At 48.2% G+C, this 19,290-nt stretch overlaps 1 protein-coding gene and 1 long non-coding RNA gene across 6 annotated transcripts; one reads left to right on the top strand and one right to left on the bottom strand.

Annotated features, from left to right (window-relative positions):
* Positions 1 to 2,316: 2,316 nt before the first annotated feature.
* On the bottom strand, positions 2,317 to 12,089 carry CNPY1 (canopy FGF signaling regulator 1). Of its 2 annotated transcripts, none has more exons than XM_059396029.1 (4): positions 11,981 to 12,089; positions 11,403 to 11,606; positions 9,622 to 9,718; positions 2,317 to 5,587 (listed from the first exon to the last, which is right to left on the bottom strand). In XM_059396029.1, exons 2-4 carry the CDS (start codon positions 11,544 to 11,546, stop codon positions 5,550 to 5,552), a joined length of 279 nt encoding a protein of 92 aa, XP_059252012.1. In that variant the 5' UTR covers positions 11,547 to 11,606; positions 11,981 to 12,089; the 3' UTR covers positions 2,317 to 5,549. The 2 variants fall into 2 exon arrangements, with proteins under 2 accessions (XP_059252012.1, XP_059252011.1); XM_059396028.1 differs by lacking the exon at positions 11,981 to 12,089 and adding an exon at positions 11,829 to 11,973.
* Positions 10,905 to 17,318, top strand: LOC132015529 (uncharacterized). 4 transcript variants are annotated; one of them, XR_009403710.1, is made up of 3 exons: positions 10,905 to 11,416; positions 14,766 to 14,918; positions 16,732 to 17,318. It is a non-coding gene; the product is annotated as an uncharacterized LOC132015529 (long non-coding RNA). The 4 variants fall into 4 exon arrangements; XR_009403713.1 differs by lacking the exon at positions 10,905 to 11,416 and adding an exon at positions 13,265 to 13,745; XR_009403712.1 differs by lacking the exon at positions 10,905 to 11,416 and adding an exon at positions 13,754 to 14,376.
* Positions 17,319 to 19,290: the final 1,972 nt, after the last annotated feature.

The raw sequence follows: 19,290 nt of genomic DNA, 5'->3' as shown, positions 1-19,290 counted from the left end.
GGGGGGCGCAGGCTGCTGGGGACCCCCAGCCCCAGGCAGGCAGCATCGAGTCTGTGTGAGCTTGCGGGTGCGTAGGAAGAGGGTTTGGGTGAGAAGTTTCTCTCGTTCGGGCCCACGGCTCACTCTGAGCGGAACACGAAGCCGGGATTCCGGGCCCAGCCTGAGCGCAGAGCCGGGAGCGGGGCTGCCGTGGAGGAGAGAAGGAACGGAAGGAGCCGCGCTTTGTCTGTGGCAGTGGCGGCCCATGGTGTTGTCTCCTCGGGGACGCAGGGCCGGACGGCCGGGCTCCAGGGCAAGCTCGGGCTGCTCAGAGCAAGGCAGCAGGCCAGCGCCGGAGAAAGGGCGGCCCACCTGGGCCCACTGCCCCAGGGGCTCGGGTCACGCCACGGCAGTCCCCGGGGGGAGCTATGGGGGTGTCCGGGCCGGGAGGGATCGGGCCCGTGTGGTTACTCCCCTCTGGCCTAGTGTATCAGGGAACACTTCCGTCTGTGGGAGTAAGTCGTCCGAGCTAGAAGAACAAAGGCTTTGATGGGTTTGACACTCAGTCGCCAGGTAGAAGGAAAACCATTTCTTTAAAAAAAAAGTCTTAAGGTTCAAACACCACCCCCGCTGGCGGAGAGTCGGCCCCGTTTGCGGCTCCGATCTGGCCTCTGTCTCCTGCAGGAGCCTGCAGCGCCACTGGGCCTGGACACGGGGCCACTGGGCCTCACACGGGGTCACGGGACTTCCTGTGGCTTGTGATGGGCAAACGGCCACGCCACTGCCGCCACGCGAGGCTGAGCCAGAGCCTGGACACTTTCACCCTGGAAACCGGCCGAGGCTTCAGGATCCATGATGTATACAAAATGGAGCAAATTCACAGCATCTCCTGTTCCCCACTGGGGGTCCTACTAAAAACCCAAACCCAACCAAACAACCCCCCAAAACAAAAAAAAAAAACAAAAATACCTCACTCAAGTGGCCCTTTAATCTTAGGGCATTAAAATTTAATCACCAGCTCTGATTGCATATAAAGGCATTTCAAGGGTGTATTTTCACCTTAAGGTCTAATAATTTAATAACACTCATTGAACCGCATTTGTATCAGACTTTGCTCTGTTTTAATACAATGTTGCTTTAAACAGGGCCCATTTTTAATGGGGGCCAAATAGACTATTTTTTGGTTCTCTGCTTTCTTCTACAAACCACAGGGCATGAAGATGCTTAATCAGCGCCCTTTGATGAAGAACAACAAAGCCATAAAGATCATTTCTATCAGACAATGAAAGTCACCTGATTGGAATCTTCTCTCTCTCTGTTGACAGTGGTGTTACCTCAAGGATTACCATCACCCTTTCTCGGCTGGTATCCGAGACTGTGCTGCAGAGGAACTCCCACTTGTTCGGAAAGTGGCTTTGAGGCCAAAACCTTAATATAAAATGTCAGGAGTACATTCTAACTCTTCGGGTGCCAGCCTCGCTATTCATGAAGTTGGAAATCGGTATTAATATTTTAACTTATCACTTACAGGATCTTTCCGGGTCTCAGCCATGCTTAATTAGCTGACACTGGCCATCCGACCTTCTGTTATGTAACCTGCATACCTTCCACACTGGCTTAGTAACAGCCCCGAACAGAGGAGGAAGTTCCCGGAGCCTCTGTCTGCTCCAAGGGCAGACTTGCGCGGCTCGGGGGTGTGTCCCAGCTCAGCCAAGTGTGCCGCCGGCTGTCGCCCACGCTGGCGTTGGGGGGAACACGGCTGTGCTCTCGCCTATTTAACTGCTCCCCTCACTGTACAGGCTTCCACTTTGTGCCCTTATGTTTTGGGGGTTACGGTCTCAACCCGCGGCTGGCCAGATCAAATCTGTGTTCCGTAATAACCAGCCACATCACAATACAATTCTGATGCGTTTCCAGCAGAGTCTCCAAGCTCGTTGTTTTCCAGGAACTTCTTAACAGATGGACTGTGTTTTGTAACTATCTTGTGACATAGACTATTTTCTATATATCTGTTAAAATTTAGCATATTTTTTTCTTTCTTGAAAATCAAGATTAAGGAGCACAGGAATGATTTTTTTTTTTCCCCTTAAGGAATTACAGAAATTTCCAGACACGTTTTCCTCTGAGATGTGCACCTTGGAGCAATCCCAGCTTCACGTGACTTCCCGGGGTCCACACCTCATTTCCATGTACGGGGGTGGGTTTGCGCGCATCTGTGTTTCTGTGCTCCCGCCCGTCTCCAGGGCCCTCCGAGCACCCAGAAAGGTGGAGAACTCTACTTCTGATTGTTCAGACCCACCTCACAAGCCACACTAGATTTCTTACAGACAAATGAGCTCACTGTACATTAAATTTAATCACCATCTCCAAGAAGGGCAGGTTCTGGAAATGGACAAAACCAGTGGGCTGTTCCCCCTCAGCAAATACACGTTCAGGGCCAGGGGCATTGGGTACTAAGGGAGAGGACATGGTCGTCTACTGCGTCTTATCCTAGGTAGCGCAAGGGCAGTGAACGTCCATGATTCCGGACTCCAATTTCATTTCTCTCCTTCGGTCTTTGATCTATCCAGTTCCTTGCTGTAAATCCAGGCACCTAATCTGAGAATTTCAGGAAATGTATGAAGGGGCAGAAAGTTACAGGCAGAAAATCATAGCAAAACATACACTTGTGTCTAACAGGTGTTGTGACCATTTACTCTCATTGCTAATTACATTTTGGTATAAAACTACGTAATATACTATTGGGTGGGCTTCGAGATTTAAGATTAGCTCCAAAATTTGTGTCAAATCTTCAAACAGGCCACAGCATCACATCAAAGAATGGCTTCTCCTCCAATTCCATTATAACCTGAATTTTAAGAGTGATAGCTTAAAATTTTTTTTATTTACATGAAGCCATTACATACATGAATATATACCAACCCAAGCCGAGAAGTAGGCAGAACAAATATAACCAGCTATTGACTCTGGTTTTTTAGGGCTTGTCTTAGTAAATCAAGTATTGATTTCTCCCATTTGGGACTTTGGCTCAATTCCACTTTCCACTCCTCGGTGAAATGGATTCAGTGGTCTTGGCTTATTCTTAGCAAGTAGTGATCCACGTAACAGAATATAAACAGTGCATTGCAGCCAATTTGGTTTCTCTTTATGAGAACAGGTTCCCAGAGCCTTCCAGGGAGACCCAAAGAACCTGTCTCATAAAAGCACGACTTGAAACCACTGCCCGAACGTGCCTGCTCTCCCCATTATTTTAATGAACATCACACCCCCCACTTTTTTTCCTCCAGGAATCTTTCTGACCCAGAATTAAGTTGCTTTTCATTGATTCTGAGAAACTTTTGTGCCACACTTTGGGTGTTTGGGTGTTGCTTTTTTTTTTTTCCCCCAGGCTTTTTGCTTTGTTTTGGTTTGGGTCAACAAGCGTCATTAAGAAGGCGGGACTGTGGCTCAGAGGGACGCTAAAGCGAGCAACTACTCTGTCTCATTATCGCTCATTAGTGAAAGCACCACAGCCTGACTGTGCCCTACAGGAAACACCCGCATGTCTGCAGCTGTAAGAAACGTGGTGATCGTGTCTATCCCGCAAACGTATATTTAATCAGTAACTTAGCAAGTCACAGTATTTACATGAGCTTAACAAGTTTGAGCTGGGAAAAAAATTCTGGAAAGAACCAGTAGGTAAGTCAGGAGCTACCAAAAGTCTTCGAAGACACAAGACTAGTTCTCCTCAGAGATAAGAAACAACTGAAAAGCCATATTTGGCAAGACCTTCAAGGATCGCTATTAGAGGCGAGATGCGTGGTTCTCTCCGGTCAAAGCAAGCGTTTCACCACCCGTGAGAACTTCCACGGGGGAAGGAAGACGGAGCCCTCAGGTTCACTTAGGTTGTTAGCTGTGGCTGTATCTGAGACTTTGTGACAATGACCAGTGAGAGTCTGGGAAGCCTGAGGTCACACTTGCACGGTCACGGATGTGCCAGCTCTGGGCGCACCTGCCCGCCACGGCCACGGTCATGCTCTCATGAAGGAATCAGGCTCGTGGGCAGTGCACCTACCAAGGAAGCCCAAGTCTGGGAGGTGTTCGTGACTCGGAGCTATCTGAAATGCTGAATTAATCTTAAATAGACAGGTTTACGTAAAGATGTAGGGACCGTGCTGTAAATCACAACTTTGCTACCTGACTGAAAGATGGGGCTAATTGTTCTGGAAGCCCATTTCCATTTTCTATCAGTGCAGGTTCCCTGGGCTCCAATACGTAGGGTCTGTCCTTGTTAACCAGCCACAGATGTGTCCAAACATCACATGCCTTTCCGTTTCCCCAAAGAAACAAGTGACATGAATCTAAAATTCTGACTTCCAGTAAGAAGTGAGGGGAAAGAAGGGAAAAAGTGGAAACTGCTTCCCCTTAATTTTGGTAAATGTTCCTAAGTTTCAGAACTCCCTCCTTGCCGAAGCCTTAGCTGAGTTTTTCAGGCAATGATGGACCACATTACAAGAGAGATTTTGCTCTTTGAGGGCAGAATTTATCTTATCCTATCTGGAAAATTCTCACTGCCAACAACAAGCATTTCTTCTTTTAAAAAGAAGTGTGTGGAACACATCCTGACATTTTAAATAATTAAAGTCAGATTCCATTGAATGTAAATTTAACAGAGACAGTGAAATACCCAAGAGCAATATGTTTACTAGGTTCTGCATAAAGTGTGATCAATGGGTGATTCCTTCCCTCCACCTCCACACCTACCAAAACACCCAAGTCGGGAGAATAACAGGTTAGTTAGGAGGAAGATACACATGCTGGCTGTTAGCCGAAAGTCTTTTAAAACACACACACGCTAGAGTTTGCAGCAAAACAAAACATGGTCATTGGTATCATCTTTGAAGAATGCACAGTGTAATCATAAATCGACTCTCTGAATCATCTGAATTCAGAAGGTACGCATGAGAAAGACCACCGTCCTGCTCGCTGTAAAAATATTCATTATTTTTTATGTATTCAATTACATTTTAGAGATTAAAAAGTTTTTAAACTTAGGGTTTAAAGCTGGAAATTTGATTTTCATTCCTGATATAAAATAAGCTTGTTTCTTTTACTGATCACCATATAGATCCAAGAAGACATAATCTGGAATTTGTAGCAATATATTTTCTTAATTTCCTGACCGATCAAGTATTTAAGAAATCAAATCAAGTTCTTATCAAAGGGAACGGGATACTTGTAGACGCGCACCAAGTCAGCGATACGCAGGGTCAGATCCTTATTTCATTTATGAAATGGCTTCGCTTTTTTCTTATTATCAAATTAAATGCTTTACTCCCAACTCTGTCTGTACCAAAATCCAGAAAGCTGATTTGTTTTATGCCTTCCTTCACCTCCCTATAGAAAGAACCAGGAAGAACCGGGTTTGTTGTGATGCCAAACAACGGATTTTCCAAAAAAATGTCCTACATGAGACGACATGGTATAAATGAGAGACGCAGACTTTCTTCCCGTGAAGAAACAAGAAGATATGAACGTGGCTGTTGACCTGTGCGCCGCGGCTCCCCTCACCACCTGATGGGCCTGGCACCCTAGAGCTCGGTCTGCTTAGCAGCGGTTTTGCAGAGATCTGGGGGGGAAAAAGTTACACAACATCACTCTCACATTTAATCACAGCGTGTGAGTCACTAACCTTCTGCAAAACCCCACATTTTTACGGAAGCATATTTTAAAACCTTTTTTGTCGTGGAAATTTTCAAATACACACACAAGCAGATAAAAGGGTATAGTCTACTCCCTCGGACTCCAAACCTAGCCTCGACACCTGTCAAAGCTACTCTAGTCCCATCTTCCAGCCTTTTTTTCCTGGAATATTTAAAAACCCAAGCCCAGGGATCATACCGCTTTGCCCATGGCCTTGGGAGTATTTAAGGAATGCTTTAAATTGGGGCACAGCACGCCTGGCGTTTATCCCAAGGAGCAGAGAGGCAAGGAGATGCTCTAACACACACTCCTTTTCCAACTGGAAGCAATTCATGCCAATTCTCTTTAAAAAGACTACGGATTATTTTAACTACATCGTTTATTTAAAACAGGAATATACCGACCTTTGAAAGTAATCATTTGGCATATTATCATTCAATACTATCATTGGGAAGGCTGCACAGAAAGGTAAAAATGCTTTTCCTTTAAATGCAGGCTAAACATTTCAAGATACTTGGTGCCTTATTTCCTGTGTTGCCTTCAAATGATCATGTGACAGATTCGTCAGTCTAACAGTTTAAATGTTCAGATTTACTATGAAAGCAGAAGTGACGTGCGTCCCGAAGACATTTCTGTCTTTGCGTCGACACCGTCACACTCTAGCTAATGACGACCCCACAAACCGCAGACTACCCATTCACCCATGATCTAGAGTGTTACGTTCTCTACCATCAGTGGAATGTAGCTATACTTTTTATCATGACCCAATTATCGTATTAAGATTTTAAAACATCATCTTGACTTCAAGACGTTAAAATGACAATCTGGCAAAGCCTGGGTCACGGGCCACAAAATATTCCATCAGGAAAATCTAATGAGCTGGCTTTTCTTCTTCTTCTTTTTTTTATTTTTGTCTAGGGGAAAACCCCCCCAGATTACGTATGGGGTAGCCCTCTTATTCTGTCTTACACCCCAACAACGGGATGTATTTGGTGAACTTTTGTTTTATGCAGTGATTAAAGCGGCGGGGTATCCACAGCCCCATCTGCAATCAGATCATCTTTCACTGAGGTTTTCTGTACTGATTCAAAAGGTGGAACATAATGTTTGTGAAAATCCCACTGATGTGTTATTTTAAAATCCAAACGGTCATCTTGAATGTAATAGATGTTTTCTCCATCCTCCCCCGTTTGCTGTTTGTGGCTGGGGGTGTACTGGGGGTGTACTCCACTTAAGGAATCAGTGGACGGGAGGGATCTCTCCTGACGCACGCACACACCAAATCACCACGACGCACTCTTCCAACACCTTACAATTTCATGTCAATTCTACCTCACGAAAGCAGAAGTCTTAAAGTCTGGGAGTGTGCCCTCATCTGCGACTACATAATTATTGAAAGATTAAAGTGAATTGACCTACGTGAAAGAGAAAAAAGCAAAATTCATATATAAACGCATATAAGAAACGCACGTGCACACACACATGCATAAAGTAGAAAAAGGGACCAACTTTCCAATTAGAGCTCTAGTTCTAGAAGCATCTGTTTAAGAGAAGTTATCTCCTTAAAAACAGTCTGTAGACATTTTTGCAGACCTCAGTGGAGTGTCTTGGATACCGCAGACTCTGGGTAGCACGTCACTGGTTAAGGCACGTTCAGAGCCTCTAGTACACGTCTGTACACACACACACACCCATGTCTTCCAAACATCTTTAAAATGAGGAGGCCCATCACAGTAAAGTTGCGGGACAACAGATCAAGGTAAAGTATTACCTCGAGAAGCAGGGCACGGACGCCAAGCTCACACAGGACACCTGCTACCCCATATAAACATTCCGTGGGAGAGCACCCAGTTCTTCTACCGCGGGAGCGTCTCACCTTCTACGCGGTCATCTGAAACTGTCCCAATATGTCAAAACACACCGCTTCTTTGTTGTCGGGGTCCACACATGCCATTTTTCTTACTGATGTGTTGCTTTAGCCTTTTCTGGCAATAATTTTTAAGTTTGAAAAACGTCCATCTTGCTATGGGCTGTTAACTTACTTCAACAGTAGCAGACTCGGGGGTGTGGGGGGGCGAGTCTAGCCTCTTTTCAGGATTAACATACCCGCAGTTTTTAACTGATATCCGTAACCTCCATAAATGGGTTTCACTGAGAAACCCAGCTTGGAGACCACGGCACTGTGGTGCAGTCAGAGACGGTTACCTCTGGGGTGGCTAGCTGGCCTTCTCGGGAGTCCCGCGGCCCTGATGTTTCTGTTTAGAGTGTAAGGACTTCGCCAGTTTTCAAACAATTAAACGCTATTGAGAATTAGTTATCTAATGTTTTATGTTACACCAGTAGCCGTGCGTGTATCTTAGTTTCCCCTTATGCTCATATTTTCTCGGGGTTCACATTATTTTTCTAATTATAAATACGCAAAAGGAGTGAAAAGACATTACTGAACTCAAGTCAAACTGCGGCATTTAGGAACAGAGCCTTTCCCCCAGGATCTTATTATGTGGGTCAAGGGCTGCTGTGAAGACTTGGTGGAAGTTTCTCAGGCCTGCCTGTAAGGTCTGAACAGGTGTTTATAGAGCAAATGTGTTGCATTTGCCACAGATGGTTTGATGAATCCAAACCCTTTGTGAGGAAAAAACAGGAAAACAGACATTTTCTGGCTTGGTCATTGCATTTTTGCTTGTATCTTCAAGCATATGTACATCTCCAAATTGTTTGAAAAACTTTGGAAATACTTTCTTTGGGAAATCGAGGCTATGCCCTTACTGATGTGAATTTCACAACATTGCAACATTAGGTAACTGAACTCCAGGAGCCGGCTCTCCCCCACCTGGACGACCCTAGTCCCGGACAACCCTAACTGCGTCATGCCGTGTACTCTTCTTCAAACTCCCAACCAAACTGGATCTTATTATTATTTTTCAAACTGGATTTTAAGCAGAAAACAACCCTATTATCTACTCAGAGTAAGAAAACTTTTCCCTATTAATGTGCATTTATAACTTTCTTCTTTAATAACTTTCAATGACATGGATATTTACCTACAAATGTGCAGTAAACATTATTTTAAGGATTTTGGCACTAAATTCGATACTGCGGATGCAGGTGCATTATACTTTATTATAAGCAATTGCTAAATATCTCAAGATTCTGCAATGGCGTAAAAGTACTTCCAGGACTTTAAATCACTGTCTTCATATGTATGGTTCATTTTCTGCAAGATCTCTGAAAAGGCTGCCCAACTTGGCTACATCCTGGTAAGTGTTTTAAATAAGCATCATAGTGATACTCCCCTAGAAGGTTCACAGGCCACCAAACAGGTAGAAAGGCCAATGGTAGTAACATAGTTTCAACTTCGCATGAATCAAGCTCTGTAATTTATCTAGCTTCTGAGTGTGTGTCTGTGTGTGAATATAACTCAAGTATTCTTTTCTACCCTCTGCCAGAAAGAAAAATATTTTAAGAACAAGTGGATTTCTGGGAAATTAACTTGAAAAACAAATATCCAGCTCCCCTTACCGATCAACAAACAAACACACAAAAACCTTTTCAAAATCTCGCACTAAATAAAGATCCCACCTTCTGTCTGCAGGCAAGTCCTAAAGAGATTCTCCTTCCTGATGCAGGATGGAGAAGCCCAGCTCTCTCGGAGTTTGGAAAGAGAAAGTGCTTTGGATCCGTCCAATTCTGATGAGCACGTGGTCCCTAACATCTGAGAGTCTAGCCTGAGCCCCTTAGACTTTGCTGACAAAGCAGAGGCAAGAAGTGTCAAGGAGGGAGCTGGAGCCCCCGGAGCCCTGTGGTTCTGTTTGTTTGTTCTCTCCCACTCGGTGTCTTTCTGATTCAGTGGAGAGCCCTCGGTGGCAGGGAGAAAGCAAGGCGCCGTTTGAAAAAACATGGTGCGGCGCAGGGGGAGAAGGGGTGGGCGCGCGAGGACACATGTTACATCAGACACAGTACCTGCCTTTCCACTGCACAGCTTGTCAGCGAGGTGATGTGCCTCCTGGGCGATAAGGGAGAGTATCTCGTCTTCGTGCTCCTCTAGTATGGCCTTGCACTGCGGAAACGGAATCACAGCACAGGTGGAGAGACACGCACGGGGCGTCTGGTTAGAAGCGCTTACCAACATTTTCTTAGCTGGAAATAGAAAATCGGGTTGCCAAGGTGGCCCATTTTTATTAGCCCCCTTGGTGTAAGACATCGCGGCATTGGCTCGACCCCCTCTCCCCAGAATGTTAATTGCATCATTTTCCTGGGACTTAACCAACTGATTAGTGGTGTTGAAAGACGAGGGTAAGGGAGGAAGCTAGTTCTTCGGATCTGTTCCTCTCCCTTACATTGGAATGTGAGGACTAGGAAGAAATGGGTCTCCTAGGTGGGGCCGAAAAGTCTTAGCTTTGTTTTTGTTTGTTTTAGAGCCCTTCAAAGAACACAGCTCCTTGGAAATGGTTAAACCCGGTTCCCTCAGATTTAACAGAACAATCCACGTTGTGGTTTTAAAACAGAGTCTGAAGTGTGAAAACAATCCTGAAAGCGATCAAAACAGACCGGGCCTCAATCCCACTGTGGGTAACAGGCTTGACAGTTACTCGGGGAAGTTTCTTTTCCTACCATTTAGAGATCCATTCATAATTTCACTCTGCTTCTACCTCCAAATCTAACTTTTCAGAGAAGAGGGGGCCCAAATTTGCCCAGACATTAAAAAAAAAAAAATCTTCAATTCTAAGTAAAGTGTGTGTCTTGTGTTAGAGACGCACAGGGCTACAGTTTCAGGAATTAGGAAGCTTGCAGAAGGGCATTCACTCGAGACTTGCAAATCATTTTCCAAGTTCATTAAGCAAGACTTTAAAATTTTTCAATGGCCTTTAAAAATATTTAAATTCCACTATAATGTGTTGATTTAAAACCTGTGAAATGCAAGCACACTCACTCACTGCAATTTCTCGTCCACAGCACTTTTAACCTGGAATTATTGCCTCTACTTTTTAATTAAAATGAAATCTTCAAAAGTCAGCTAAAGCCCTTATTTCAGGGTTTCAGCATGCCTGACATTTTGGCCAATGTGTGAACTTAATACATTTTTTAAACAGGCTTTCCCATCAGTTCGTCTGATTCAACAGCATTAAGTAAAGTGAAATATATTGGAATATATTTTGCCTGGCACATTCTAGCAACCCAGAGGCCAGCCTTCATCTAAAATAAACACTGTACTGGACGGAAGTTTGGCATTAAGCCAGCTATCATACCTAAGCCTTTGTTTAACTTAGTTTGTGCTAAAATACTTGAATTAACTCAGGAAAGAAATTCTCTCTCTTCTGTGAAGCCTGAAGGGGGGGGGGGGGGACGGATGATGTATGTCACTCTTCCTCTACCATTTGGCTGTAAATATTTGAAAGCGACATTCATTTTAATTTGGATTTTAACCTAGGAGCCACGACCCCTGATTCTTTCTGTGGGAACCTGGAAGGGACTCCTCCCCAAGCCCCACGGCACAGAAACACACAGACTGTGTCTCAGAGTCCCTGGGAGCTACCACAGCACTTTCTGGAAAATGTCTCCTGTCTCCAGAGCCCCCGTTAGGTGTCTCACATTGCTCAATGCCCGGTCACACTGAAAAGGCAGGACCACAAAGCAAACATAGCATTCGTCTCCAAACTCACCAACCCAAGCAAATAGCGAAAAAGAGAAACCAGAGAGTGTTCGTGGCGCCCAGGGTTCACCTGCCCGGGAAGAGAGCTTACCGCGAATTTCAAAGGTCTGTAAGCATCAGAATAGAAATAGAATTTTTTAAATTCTTTGTATATTGTGTCTCCTTTCCTTGGGGCAAATCTCTTAAACGCCTTCTCCTTGGTCACCGGGTCTTCTTCCAGCTTGTATTCGCTCATGCGCTCGCACACGCCGTCCAACAGGTCGGCCAGGAAAGCCTCCGAGCGGGCCAGGGGGACCTGCGGAGACAACACGGGCAGGGAAGCGGTCTTGTGCGCTCGGGGCGCTCGGGGCTCGCGGGGAGGCACATGGAGACATTCGCCACCCCGTGAACGCCGACCTGCGTCCCCCGCGCAGCAGAACGTGCGCGCGGCCGGCCTCTTTACAGAATTTACCAAGCGAGCTTAAACGCTGCTTGTGGAAAAGGGCGGGTGTTTGCAAGGGGGCAGGCAAGACCCTACACGCAAACTGGGAAGTCCACTTGTGCGGGCCATCCTCCCGGAAAGTCCCCGAGCACGCGCACGAAGGCACCGAGTACAGAAAATGGCTGTGATTGTGGACTTGCAGGGGAGCGGGAGAGAGAGGGCGGAAGGGGGAGAGAGAGACGCGGAACCTGGACACGACGAGAGGGGCCGGGGAGGGACGGAGGCGCGGCGAGCAGCGCGCCCCTCGCAGCCCGGCCCAGCCCGGCGGAGCCCAGAGGTGCGCCCCGGGGCGCGGGTGCCGCGCTGACGCCCGCGGGCGCGGGGGGAGAGGGGCGGGCAGGGCGGCCCCCGGCGCGGCCGCGGGCTCTGGGGCCAGCTGGTGCCCGTCGCCGCGCGCCCCGCTCCCTCCGGGATCCGGCGAGGATTCAGAGGACCCCGCGGCCGCCACCTCCGCCCCGCGCGGGGGTCAAAGAGCGCCCCGCGCCCTTGGAAACCGAGACAAAAACTCGGGGCCCGTCTAGACAGGTCAAGGTGCAGGATGCGGCGTCCCCGCGGCTCCTTCCGGAAGGGGGCGGGGACCCGCCAAGGGCGCCGCGGACGCGCCCGGCCCGGCCTCTGCGGGCTTTCTCCCTCGCCACCCTCTGCTGATCAAAGTCGGAAGTTTGCATGACAACCGCGCTGAAAGGGGCTGAATCGCAAATGAACTCGGTTTCGGCGATGTTGATCCATCCAGACTCCATTGTGCCCTTTCAGACGCAGTGTGAACCCTTCCGGTGCCGGCGACCGCGCGGCTTGGAGGCGCGCGCTCGGGGCGCACAAAGGGTCCCCGCGCCTCCCGCCATCTGGCCGCGGGTTCCCGGGCGAGCGCAGCCCGGCGCGGTGGCCCTGCCCGCCCGCGCCTTCGGACCGCCGCTCCCGGGGAGGCCGCTCCGGGCCCCCCGCCCCGCCGTCCGCCCCCGCTCCGGGAGGGGTTGGCTGCGTGGAAAACAGAACCGTGGACCGGGAAAAGCCAAAAAAAAAAAATCCGCCCCTGGTTCACTTCCCGCGGCCCCCAGCGTGTGCGCGGTAGCCGTGTCCCCGCCAGTGCCCCCAAACTGGGCTTGACGTCCAGTCTTTCTAGGCCCACGCGCTCGTTTTTCGCAGTTAAATCGTGTGTTAAACTAGAATATACCAACACATGTCCTTGCTTGTTCACCAAACCGTCAGTTTTTAAAAACTCCCGAGCGTGTGTGTGTTTAATGTCTCAGTCAAAGGACCTAAAAGAAAGCGGCCTCAAGCGCGTTCCGAATACAAATCGCCTTTTACTTCCACTTTTAATGCTGCCCATCGAGCACTGTACATTGTAAAAACAAAACAAAACAAAACAAAAAAACAAACCAAAAACCACAACCACAACAAAAAACGGTAATAGGTGGGTAAACTGGCAAACCGAAAATCCGTTTTATGAACTTACAGGAGCTACGGATTCTATTTGTATTGGGTCTGCAAATCATAAAACACAGAGGTAAATTCTTAATTACAGTTAATCAAGCAGATCATTAGCAGAATGATGAGGGCTTTTTCCGGCCAGGCAGCGGCCCTTCGGTGTGCCTGCTACGTCTGAAATACTTCACCCCGCTTTCTCCTTGTCAGCAAAGCAGCATTTACTTTCTGGACACGAGTGCACCCTTTCACCTAAAAAAATCCACCTGTACCGGAGAAGTCCACCCTGGCTCCTCTCTCCGCCCACTCTGTCCCCTGTGGTCCCCAGGCAGAAGAGAAACAGGGTGGGGGTGGTAATCTCAGGAGGACGGGGTCGGAGCCCCGAAGAGCTGGGGCAATGTCATCGCTGTCCTCACGCATCCCAGTATGTTCACGTTGACCTGAGACCACTCTCGAATATGTGTTGTTGTTGTTGTTTTGAATTGCCCTAAGGTCCTGGGCCGTGTGCGGAAATCCCCCGGCGTCTCAGAGGTGAGCAGATCAGAGGTTAATGGGCATACGGCCTCCACAACTTATTTTGAGAGGGTTTCTGTTTGTTTCCGGGGCCGAGACTTTTTAAAAACAGTCCCCACATGAAAACTTGCCACGAAATGGATTTTTTTTTTCAATTTTGGGAGTGTAAATTTCCACATTCAAATAGAGTGTGGTGCCTATTTTAACACAGATACGTTCGCAGCAAGAGATCAACATGTGAATTGTTGTTGTTTTGTGAGTCTGGAGGCGAACGGGCTTTTGAACATGTCATTAGCTGGCCCTGTGGAGGAAGCATTCTTGAAGAGGAGAAAATACTTGCCAGCAGATAGCTCGGAAATGCTTCATTGCAATCTCCACTAAAAACAAGAAAGGAAAAACACCAGCAGGAGAAGACTGGAGGCTATTTCAGAAGACTTAAAAAAATAATAGATTTTAAAATCTCAATCAAAGCACCCAATTTTATGAGAAAATGCTAAAGAAAAAGATGCTTTCCACGTTTGCTACAACACACGGGATTGCAGTTTGAACTGAGTGCACTTAGCCGAACTGCCTTCGGGAAATTTAAACGACTGTTCGTAGAATAACTGGGCCTTTTTCTCCCCTCAGAGTGTTTTGATTAGAAGAGGCAGTAAGTATTGAGACAAGGGGAATAAAACGAAGTCTTTCTTTCTGTACTATGAAGGTTTTGAATAGTACTTGTCAATAACGCAACTGCTATTGTAATCTTCGGGGAGGGCTGTCTCCACCCCACAAGGACGGTCTCGGAGATACTGGCCTCATTACAATATGAATGGAGACGGCCGCCATCATTGTACGCGGAGAAAACCCGACTCTGGCGGTTTTCTTATCACTCTGACTTTTCCAACAGGGGCTCGTTGCTGTGAGTTATACACACAGAAGGGATCCGTTATGACTTCATTGTGTGTGAAGTCGATCCTAACTTTTGCCCTTCTGAATCCTACCTACAACTCGGAATCCCCCTTAGTCGATGTCCTGTCTGTTTCTGTTTTCTTTCAGGCTTCTGACCCTGGGCTTGCTCTGAGGGCAATGAAACCGAGGTGGAAAGAAGTACCCGGGCTTGAGAGCAGCGGGGGAAAGGAGCTGGAGGTTTTTGGCTTTGGGTTCTGTAGGAAACTGGAGAGAGGGGTCTGTGCACACACCTTCCCGACAGTGAGTGGCACAGTGCCTCCCCTGTGCGTTCATTACTGTGCGGTCTTGTAGCGAATTTCTTGCTTGATAGCTATCACAATTAGGCAGGAATACAGTTACGTTACAGGGTACAATTGGGCGTGGAAACGTTCTTGTGGTAGCGGTGTCTTTTGCATAACAGCCTGGCAATCTCAAATAAATCTCACTTATCTTTTTCCACAGATATGAAACCAGTACTTAACTGCTTAGTGACTGATAATTGAGTTCGTATCGTTGCAAAGATTCTCTTTCTAAAGGTTTAGTTCATATAGAAATTTTAATTGCATTATAGCAAATATTGTGTCTGGCTTCATCACTAACTTTTCATCCATAAAAATGTTGAAATCACTTCTGATATTAGTTAAAAGTCAATATTTAGAAGGGAAAATTCAAGCCTCCTTTGCTCTAGGCTACGACAGGGGAAGCATGAGTTCAGAAACTTGTAAGATGATGAGCTATATAATTAGCTTTTATGTTAATTGACTGCTATGAGTTTGTTGTATGACACTTCTTCATATAATATGCAAATAGCATTGACTGTTTAGTTTTATTAGACAATATAATTAGAGAGCTAAAGGAGCTCGTTTCGATGAGGAATAATACGGTCTGGCGAATCTGCCTGTGTTCTGTGTATCAGTAGAAGTGGATTCCATCTGGACTTAATCAATAACAGAGACTTTAAGTGGCCTTTGTTTAGGGAACTAAAGCCAGCCAACACATAATAGAATTAATATCAGTTTTTCCCGTTACCATCAATTCCATGTTAAAACAGGTGAATTTCTGCAATCAATAAAAGGTTGGGGACAAAAATACAAAGATTTCAGCACGATATGCCACAAAGACACAGTAAATTTATGGAAATAACATCAGCATTTTGCCTTCTTTAATCTGAATAATGAAAAGAGTCAGTCTTATCATTTAAGATAAAACATTTTGCAAGTGTTTCCTATTCTTCTGCTTGCACATCTGATGTTGTGACGAGGTATACGCTCAGGTTGTGAGGAAAACAGAAATAAAGAAAAAGAACGTGATTTGGGGGGGATTTCCCTACCTTTCAAAACCGGGAAATCGCTTTTGTTTCAATCACTTTTTTTTTTTTTTTTTTTTTTTTTAAATTCTGGAGCCTATTCCCAGCTTCACAGTGATAAATGGAGTCAGAAAAAAAATTACATCATGGTTCATCACTGATGAACTCTAAATGGGCCCACTGAACTCCATTTGACTTTTCCCTAAAGTTTAAAAAAACTTTACTTTCATTATCAAATGCAAACTTGGCCCTCATGTTTTGTTTCCCCATTCTAAAGACTATTCTGTTCATCTTCAAGAAAACCTTTAATTTTCACGCATTTTGGGTAAAATAGAAAAAATGCATTTGTCCACATGCAAATGTCACAATTTTCCCATCTTTTCAAAGAATCACCGGAAGCGAGGGCCCTGGGCGCCCTTCCCACGGTGTGCTCCTGAGCTGTGCCCTCTGTTGACAGACCCCGGAAGGATTTGCAGATTAAAGGAAAGAACAAGGCTAGAAAAAGTGCATAAAAGGGCGGCGGGAGCAGCGTGGCGGTGTTCACGGAGTGAGATGTGAATCTGTCCATCCATTTAACACGTATTTTCCGAACTCCATTACGTGTCAGACAGATCATTCAGGTGGTTGGAAAGAGACTCCTCTGTGATTCCAAATAAAAATTAAGATCCTGGGGGTGGATGGGCCTGGGAGAGGTCGAGCAGATGCTGGTGAATGGGCATGTGGCTCCTCGTCTCTTGCTAATTCAGTATCTGTCTCCTTGTTTCACAGGCTCCTGCCTCGCCCCAAATCCACGAACCCTTGGCCGTCTCGTTGAACCATGACTGTGTGCTTTGGACCAGCCCCGCGAAACCCTTTCCCCAAACGGGAAAGGTGAAAACTCGGCGTTTGTGGAACCTGTTGTGGCATTTCCCAGCTGGTGGCGAAGGGGAAGATCTCCTAAGAAGCTGCGGGCGGGCCCAGGGCAAGAGGGACGGACAGCCGCACCCCAGAGCCCGTGTTGTGCCTTCCCCGCAGACGTGGAGATGCGCGCACGCTGGTTTCCACGGACCAGAAACGCAGCGCTGTTTTCTTTAAAACATTTTTAATAGCTAAAGTAATACCTTCACTTGATTAGGGGAAAGAAAATCCAAAAGGAACAAAAGGGCAGAGTCAAAGTGAGGCTGGGGACGCCGGGGTGGCTCAGTCGGTGAAGCGTCTGCCTTCGGCTCAGGTCATGATCTCAGGGTCCTGGGATCGAGCCCTGCATCGGGCTCCCTGCTCCGCGGAGGGCCTGCTTCTCCCTCTGGTTCTCCCCCTGCTTGTCCTTCCTCCTCCCCCCCCCCCCCCCCCCCGCCGGCCGCTTTGTGAAATAAATAAGTAAATACATAAAATATTAAAAAAGAAAAAAAAAAGTAAGGCTGAGGCTGATTCCCCAGACCCTAAGCCCCCGGTTCTCCACCAGCCAGAAACCTTCCACGTGCACATCCATACACGTGTGACCGCATGTGCACGTGTGTCCGTGAGTGTGTACACGTGACCCTGTTGGTACATACACGGGACCGTGTGTGCATTTGGGAGCGTCCCGTCCTCTGCACACGGACTAGAGCAGACGGCACACGTGGTTTGCTGTGCCCTTGTCCACCTGGTGACGGGGGGCTCAGCCAGGCCCGTCCCTGTCGGGTCCCCGGACGGAGGCACACTCACCGTGGAGATGTCAACCCGGAAAGCCATGCCCGTGGAGGGAGGAGTCAAAGGCGCCGCACCCCTGAGCACAGCTCCAAGGGGACTGCTGACCGTCACGAGTGGCGGCAAATCCCTGTAATATTTGTTAAAAATCCCTTTTTTTTTTTTTTTAATAAGTCTTACCTTATTCTCATCCCAGACACTACTTTGGTGCGGGATAAGGGGAGCATTTCTGCCCCCGTATCCTGGGTGAGGAGCCAGGTGTTGAATGGTCTGCTGTGGCCCAGACCCCGGGGTGATGCCTGTCACAGCAAGACCGTCGCTGTCCGTGTCCCCCACTGGCCCACTGCTGGACACAAGGACACCAGAGCTTGGAGACCTTGCAGCCAGCATCCCGTGTGCCAGGGGAGGCACAGGCATGGAAAGGAAGACAGAGCCAGGGTCAGAGCCCAGCCAGGGGACATCGCCAGCCAGTCCTCGGGGGCGGGCTGTTTCCTAACTGCCTTCAGCCCTACTCACATGTCATACCCCACTGAGTGATCAGAAAGGGGCACTCTGGGGCTGAATTGTGTCCCCTAGGTTCCTCTGTTGAAGCCGCAAGCCTCGAGACCTCAGAATGTGGCCTCATGTGGACACAGAGCCTTTACAGAGGTCATGAAGGTAAACCGAGGCCACTAGGGTAGCCCTGACCCAGCAGGAGTGCGGTCTGTATACGACGAAGCGTTTAGGACACAGACACGTAGGGAGACCACCATGTGAGAGGCTGCGGGGGCCTGGAGAGGAGCCAGCCATGCACCTCCGAATCGCAGACTCCCTGCCTCTAGAGCCAGGAGACACAGGCTTCTGGTGTTTAAGCCCCACCTACCCACCCCAGCTCTCGGGTCCTTTGTGGTCGCAGCCACAGCTGAACTGCAGCGCAGACCAGGAGTCCCCAGCCTGACGCCTCGCCAGCCACGGCCCAAGCCCATCACACCGAGTATTCACGGAGATGGCGGAGCCGCCGGCCGGGCTGAGCACGCTGAGGGGCCGCTGACCCAGCGGGGCCGCGGATGCGGGACAGCACGAGCTGCACACGGGTCCGTGCAGGCACGTGTGCAGGGACCCCATCTTCTCTGTCTCGCTGCCGTGCTGGGTAGGGAGAGGCCCCAAACACCTCCATTCTGGTCTGCTGGGCCCGGCCAGCGGCCGGCCTGCCCGGCTGTCCCTGGTCCTCACAAGAACACCGCTTGGGCTGCGTGAGATCAGGCCGAGGGACCGACAGGAAAGTCCTTCTTGAGCCCAATGCATCCGTGTCAAGTGTGATTGTTCCTTTCACTTTGCTGGATGCTGCTTTAGTTTGTTGTTGTCGCAAGTGGCACCGTTTAAGGAGCGTGGACGGATGTCTGAGCTCCTCTTCCTGAAGGGCTGGAGGGAGCGGAGCTGCCGTCCTTCCTGTGTCCGAGAAGCAGGGCCCCCGGTGGCCTCCCCATCAGGGCAGAGCTCTGGGAGCCCCTCCTTGCCGCCCCCTTCCTGTCTGCTCGAATCGAGAGGGGCCAGGATGGCCATCTAGGCCCTTGGCTCTCAAAGCATGTCGTGGGCCAGCAGCACAGGTGTCCCAGAGCCCCGGCCTTGCCCAGACTGACTGTGTGCAGCTCTGCATGTGACCATGGCGCTCAGGCGGCCTCG

This window comes from Mustela nigripes, chromosome 4, assembly GCF_022355385.1.
Source record: "Mustela nigripes isolate SB6536 chromosome 4, MUSNIG.SB6536, whole genome shotgun sequence".
Taxonomy (NCBI): domain Eukaryota; kingdom Metazoa; phylum Chordata; class Mammalia; order Carnivora; family Mustelidae; genus Mustela; species Mustela nigripes.
The sequence above is the reverse complement of the archived record's forward strand: the minus strand, read 5'-3'. Positions and strand labels throughout refer to the sequence as shown.